We start from the raw sequence: 7,168 nt of genomic DNA on the forward strand, positions 1-7,168 counted from the left end.
AGTATATTTAATTAATATTAAAATTTCATCAATCTCGCCGATAGAAAGTTAGAAAACTCGCTCATAACCCCACCACTCTTCGTTCTCGATCATCGTGTGAAAAACGCAAACTCAGGAACGTCGTAACGGGGCAAGAACTTTACCCGTTGGGACCGACCTTATTCACAAATGTGGGTTTTTATGTTGTGTTCTCAAGTTTTGATTTAAAAGAAATGAAATGAATGGAGGAGATGAGAATAGAAGAGAAGAGATCTTCTCAAATCATCCCATATTTAGGAAGAAAATTTAGGAAACAAAATCAACTAAAAAATCCATCCATATCATTTCATTTCATTTCCATTCCTTCTATTAAAAAACTCAAGAACACAAATTGTTTTGAAATCCTTTATATCCCTTTTTTTCCCAAAAAAAACTTAAGAACTCAGCATTATAGTCTGTGAGGTGAGGTGAGGATCTAACATCATGGACGGAACATTAAAGTCCAAAACCAGTAAACTTCGGTTCACCAACATCAAATTGACCCAATTGTTGACAAAGGCCCAAATCATGGTGAAATGCAATCTTCCACGTCTAGCTTAATTAACTCAAAGGCATCAAATAGATTGACACAAACCCTTAGCTAGATGAGTGATGGGTCATTGCCATATTATTTTCGTTTATTTTCTTTTTCATATAACCATTTTTAACCAATATGTTTTGCACACCAATAAAAAAAAAAGTTTTTTTTTATCTTTCTTTTATCACACGTGAACCTTTAACTCTCTTATTATCAAGTTTCGGCAAAAGAAAAAGAAAACATTACTAAGCTAAAAATAAAGTTTTCTCGTAATAATTATTTACATAATCTCATACATTTTTGTTTGCATGTATTGTATACACATACATATAAAAAGTAACATAGTATCCAAGGAGTAAGTTTTCCTATTTATGGTGTTAGAAAGTTTTTATGATAGTTGTCACATATAATTAAATAGTGTGAAACATAATGTAATTTGTTAATATTTAATTTCAATATCTAACAATATTTTATATTTCATAATGTCTATCCAATATTAACAATTGCAAATTTAAAAGCTATCTTTCTCTCCTCCGCTATGGCGATTTAGGCGGGAATTACTGTTTTTAAATTTCCGCCATTAAAATCCTTCTTTTCTCTATCATTTTACCACCAAATTTCATCATTCTTTCTTATTTTTGATCTATTTTTCATTCCGCATAACCCTATTGGAGTAATTTTGACGTTTCCTTATGCAATAAAAAACCCTAGAATTTGGGCTTTTGTTTTAAAATGCCGAAAAAAAGATCATCTGGTAGAAGCATTAAAACTCCAATAAATTTAGGCGATTATGTGATTAATAATAAGAATAATAAGAAAGTTAAAGATAATATTGATGTTAATAATAGAATTGAGAATGATGACGTCAGCATTTTCAATTTGGAGAAGAAAAATGATTGTAAAAAATGATACATATAAGAATACTGATAAGAATTATGATTTTGAGAAGGGAGAGATTTCAATAGAATCAACAGGATTGCAGAAGGATGTTCATTCTGAAAAAGATGAAGAAGAAGAGGAATTAGGGAGTAAGAAGGGCTGTGAAGAAGAGAAAAGTGTTACTAAGCAGGAGATGAGCAAAAATGAAGGAATTAATGGTGCTGGCAATATTGGTAATGTTCCTTCTCTATCTGTTGTTAATACTGATAAGAATCTTTTAATGCCTAGTATTTCATATGCTAAAATTGTTAAGAATAATGCATTAGATAACAATTTGTGTTTTGTACCAATTGTTAATGAGAAAGGAGAAGAGGTTGTTATTTTTGAGGAAGAATTAGTGGCTGAAGGGAGTAAGAAATGGCAGTTTACTGCTTGTGGTTTTTTTATGGGCTGTAAAATGAGTTTGAATGAAACGAGGTATAACTTGAGGATAATGTGGGGAAAATATGGACTGGGGGAAATAATGTCTGATTTGAATGAGATATGTTATTTCAAGTTTAGGAGTTTGGAAGGTATGACTAATGTGATAGAACAAAGTCCTTGGATGGTGAATGGAAAACCATTGGTGGTTCAAGAATGGAGTGTTGATGTGAATATTGAAAAGACTGATCATGGGAAAATTCCTTTATGGGTTAAAATGATGAATGTACCTCTTGAGACATGGAATGTGAAAGGAATCAGTACCTTGGCCAGTAGATTAGGGAAACCTCTAAAGATGGACACTATGACTGCTTTGATGCGTCATAAAGGAGTTGGTAGATTAGGATATGCAAGAATTCTTGTGGAAATTGATGCTTTACATGAATCACAAGACAGAATAAAAGTGGTGTATAAGGATGAGCAAAATAATACTAAAAGAACTAAGTTTGTTGATGTGGAGTATAGTTGGAAGCCAGACATGTGTAAGCTTTGTAAAGTGTTTGGACATACTAGTCAGAAATGTAAAGTGAATGGTAAAGAGATAGACTGTGATAGGATTGCTGAGGAGAATAATTAATAATAAATAACATGAGGAAAAGGAGAATGGGAACACATTTTTTAGACCAAGAGATAGAAAACATGTTGTGAATAACAGGAATAAATGGTATAATGGTAAACAAAAAACTAATGGGCCTAATAAAAAAGTATGGCAAAGTAAAGAAGCAGGGAGAATTCAGCAGAATGAAGAAGGAAGTGAACAGGAGAGAAATGTTAATAAATTTGCAGTCTTAGCTTAGGAGGAGGAAGGAAAAGGAGATGAATTGGATATGGAGAAAAGTTGATTGTTGATAAGTATGTTAAGAATCAACAGCAGCCATCTATTGATGTAACTAAGAATTGGTCAAAAGTGATGATTAACTATTTTAAGGAGGGTTGGGAAGCTGTGCAGGAGGAGTATGAGAATATGGATAAAGTGAATGTTCTAGAGAATGAGAATGAGGCAATTAAGGAGTTGATTGCTGATGAAATAGGTGAAAACGATGCTCACTTGTTTAATTGAGTATTTATGTCTTGTTGTTGTGTTAATGGAGTTTAAAATCGCATGTTGGAATATTAGAGGAATGAATAATGAATTTAAGCAGAATAAGGCCATTAAGTTTATTAGAGAAGAAAGATTGCAAATTTGTGCTTTTATTGAATCTCATCTGAAAGTTATGATGATTGAGATGAGTAAGCAGGTTATGCTGTGTAGGATTGAAGCTTGTCAGGGTAGGGTCAATTTCTTTTGTAGTTTTGTGTATGCTAGTAATAGTGGGATTGAGAGAAGGGATCTTTGGAAAAAATTGGATAAACAAAAGCAATTTGTGGGAGTGTGGCCTTGGGTAATTGTGGGAGATTTTAATGTTACCTTGAATATTAATGAACACTCTGCAGGAGGGTCAAATGCTACATTGGATATGTGTGAATTCAGAGATACAGTCAATTTGTTAGAAGTTGAGGATATTGGAAGTAATGGTTTTTTCTATACTTGGACTAAATCACTTAAGAGTAAGGATTGCAAAACTCTAAAGAAGTTGGCTAGAATTTTGGTGAATGAGGAATTTTTAAGACAGATTCCTGAAGCTTATGGGATGTTTTTACCCTACTTAGTTTCTGACCATAGCCCTGTTGTAGTTATCTTTAAGGAAGACTATCCTAGAAAAGGTAGATCATTTAGATTCTCTAATTTCATTACTGAAAAGGATGGTTTTTTGGATTTGGTCAAGAAGGAATGGGAAGATAGTGGAATGGGGTTTCATATGTACAGACTTGTGCAAAATTTTAAAAAGTTAAAGAAACCCCTTAATAGAATGAGTTGGAGTAATGGCAACTTGTTTGAGAAAGCAAATAGACTAAAGGATAAGTTGAGGAGGGATCCGGAAGCATGTGATAAAGATCCTTATAATGGTGAGCTTAGGAAAGAAGCTGCTAAGTCTCTAAATGAGTATATTGAAGCTGCAAAGGATGAAATGAATTTGTTGCAACAAAAAGTGAAGGTGCAGTGGCTTAAAGAAGGTGACAGAAATACTGCTTTTTTTCATAGTATGTTGAAAGCTCAAAGAAATAAAAGTAAAGTGGAGATGATTTGTGATGAGTTAGGAAATAGCTATGTAGGTGATGAAGTGGCTGCACAATTTGTGGCACATTTTGAAAATTTTCTTGGGAAAACTGATCCAGTGGAACCATTATTAAATGATATTTTCAAAAATATTCTCACCAATGAGAAAGCTGCTGAAATGGTGAATTTAGTATCTGATGATGAAATTAAGGAGGCAATGTTTGATATTGATAGTAATAAGGCTTCTGGGCCTGATGGTTTCACATCTAGCTTTTTTAAGAAAGCTTAGGATGTGGTTGGAAAGGATGTGTGTGCTGCTGTAAAGTAATTTTTTATTAATGGCAAGCTGCTGGGTGAAATGAATGCTACCTTAATAGCTTTAATCCCTAAGATTGCTATTCCTAATAGGGTGTCTGATTTCAGACCTATTGCATGTTGTAATGGTTTATAAGTGCATTAGTAAGATAATTACTAAGAGAATTCAGACTGGGCTTGAAAAGATTGTGCATATCAACCAAAGTGCTTTTGTACCTAGTAGACATCCAAGACAACATCCTTATTGCCCAAAAATTGTTAAGAGGGTATAATAGGAAGCATGGTCCAAAGAGATGTGAAATGCAAATAGATATTCAAAAGGCATATGACATAATTAGTTGGAGTTTTTTGGGGAATATTTTAAAGAAATTTGGCTTTCATGAGAAGATGGTGCATTGGATCATGACCTGTGTCACCTCAACTAAATTCTTTATTTGTGTAAATGGAGAAGTGCATGGCTATTTTAAAGGGGGCAGAGTTTTGAGACAAGGAGATCCTATATCTCCTTATTTGTTTACTTTGGTAATGGAAGTCTTCAACCTGTCAACCTGATCATGTGTAAGAACATTGCAGCTTCAAAGGAGTATAAGTATTGATATGTCCATTTATATATACATTCCCATATCGTTTCTAAGTCGTTCTAAGCTTAATTATGTGCAAATTGCATGTATATTCGATGCTTTGATGGTATTGTTAGTGATTGCAGGCTTAGAACAGGTAAAATGGTTAGAAACGGCTTTCGGATGATTAAAAGATGCATTAGGATGGTTCGTGGACGTGTACAAGTGAAGACGGAATGAAAATTACAAGTTTTGGATGAAAACAGAGCTGGTGCGGAGCATATTTTGATCAGAGAGTTGGAAGATGTGAGAAAACAAGGAGGTGCGACACACCAACCCTGTGGTGCGTCGCATATCGGGCAGAGATATTTTTGGAAACAAGGCCAAGTGCGGCTGCGCCGCACCTGATGCTTGGTGCGCCGCACCTGTAGGTCGGTTTGAGAAGACTTTTGCAAAAGGGTTTATTCCAAAAAAAAGGTAACCTATTTACACGAAATTCCTATTAAAGGTAACCTATTTTGTTTTCGTCTATTTAAAGGATCCTATTTTCAAAAAATTCCTAATAAAGGGTATATCGCTAGTTTTTGACAGACGGAGCTCGTTAAGTGTCACGTCATCAGTTTTGATGACGTGGCACTTGACTTTGACTGGCCTATATGAGTCGGTCAAAGTCAAGTGCCACGTCATCAAAACTGATGACGTGGCATCAGTGACGTGGCACTTAACGAGCTCCGTCTGTCAAAAACTAACGATATACCCTTTATTAGGAATTTTTTGAAAATAAGATCCTTTAAATAGACAAAAACAAAATAGGTTACCTTTAATATGAATTTCATGTAAATAGGTTACCTTTTTATGGAATTTTCCCTTTGCAAAACACTATAAATACAAGACCCAAACCCTCCCATTGGATATACTTTCACTTCCAGTCGATTTTAGGGTTCTTTGAGGCAATATTCAGCAGCTTTTTCGTCCACCAAGATCTAAGGGTTGCTCATGAGTTTCAAGGCATTCAAACGTCGATTTTCTTAGCTTTTCATTCTTTTTCGCACTTTGGTACAAGATGTTTACTCTTTCTTTTACTATTTGTGACTTATTTATGATTATGTCTAGCTAAATAACTTCATCATCCACTGAGATGAAGTGACACATTGAATAATGGTTGCATAATCTTATGAATTATAGTTGATTGTTAAACGTTTTGTCGTAATCTTCATGTTTTGAGTTCTTGTGCTCTTATCTACTGTTTTGTTGATAATGTATGAATGATTTAGAGGTATCTAAGTTTAGGAGTACATTGTTCTAGTTAATTGGGTACAATTAATAGGTGTTGACTTGTGGTAACAAGACAATAAACAACAATAGATAATAGAATTCAAAGTGTTAACGGTTTAGTAAAATCGATAGACAAGATTGTTTACAATAACAATACAAATTCGTCAATTTAGTAGGTCTTGATGGTGAAGGTGGTTACCGGAACTTAGGGGTCGAAAGATTGGTTAATGGGTTGGATAGGTAATAAGCTAGGTGTACAACTAGTGAGTTCTTTATTAAACCTCGTTATAAAATCAACAAGTTGAATTGGTTTTAATATAGATGCAACCTAAATAATGTGTGTCATGGAGTCGAAGTGGATAATCTTTTAATTCTATTCGATATACGACAATTCTCTTTTCGATAAATTTTTCGGAATTTCTAACTCTTTCAAACAACTAACTTTTCAACACAAAAATCAAGATGACGTGGTGTCTTTAAAAACCAAACTCTTTTTAGCTACTTAAATCTCGCTAGCTCTTTGTAGTCTCTGTGGAACGAACCTGGACTTACTTTAGTCTATATTGCATACGGACGGGCCCACTGCTCGATTGTGTGTGGTATTTTATTCGGAGTATTTCTAGATTTTAATTTAACTAGATTTTTACACATCAGTATCATTTTGGCTGTAAGGATTTGAAGCTCTCATATATGTGTTTTGCTGATGACCTATTGGTTTTATGCAAAGGAAATATTGGATCAATTAAGGTTGTCAAACAGTCTTTAGATGAGTTTTCTAAAGTATCTGGTTTAGTGCCCAATCTTAATAAAAGTAGTATGTTTTTTGGAAGTATGGCAGAAAGGGAGAGACATGAATTACTTCAAGTTTTGCCATTTAAATGTAGAAGACTTCCTGTTAGATACCTAGGGGTTCCATTATTAGCAAAATAATTGGGGACTGCAAATTGCAAGGTTCTCATTGATAGAGTTAAAGAGAAGATTGAATGTTGGAGGAATAAAATGTTG

The 7,168-nt window shown here is 34.0% G+C and overlaps 1 protein-coding gene across 1 annotated transcript; it reads left to right on the forward strand.

Annotated features, from left to right (window-relative positions):
• Nucleotides 1-3,000: 3,000 nt before the first annotated feature.
• Nucleotides 3,001-4,302, forward strand: LOC122609712. The gene has a single exon (XM_043782660.1). The coding sequence runs from the start codon at nt 3,001-3,003 to the stop codon at nt 4,300-4,302; it is 1,302 nt and encodes a 433-aa protein (XP_043638595.1).
• Nucleotides 4,303-7,168: the final 2,866 nt, after the last annotated feature.

This window comes from Erigeron canadensis, chromosome 8 (genome assembly GCF_010389155.1).
Source record: "Erigeron canadensis isolate Cc75 chromosome 8, C_canadensis_v1, whole genome shotgun sequence".
NCBI lineage: Eukaryota > Viridiplantae > Streptophyta > Magnoliopsida > Asterales > Asteraceae > Erigeron > Erigeron canadensis.

Coding starts and splice junctions, on each gene's coding strand:
- LOC122609712 (XM_043782660.1), top strand. CDS start 3,001: ATGGAGTTTAAAATCGCATGTTGGAATATTAGAGGAATGAATAATGAA.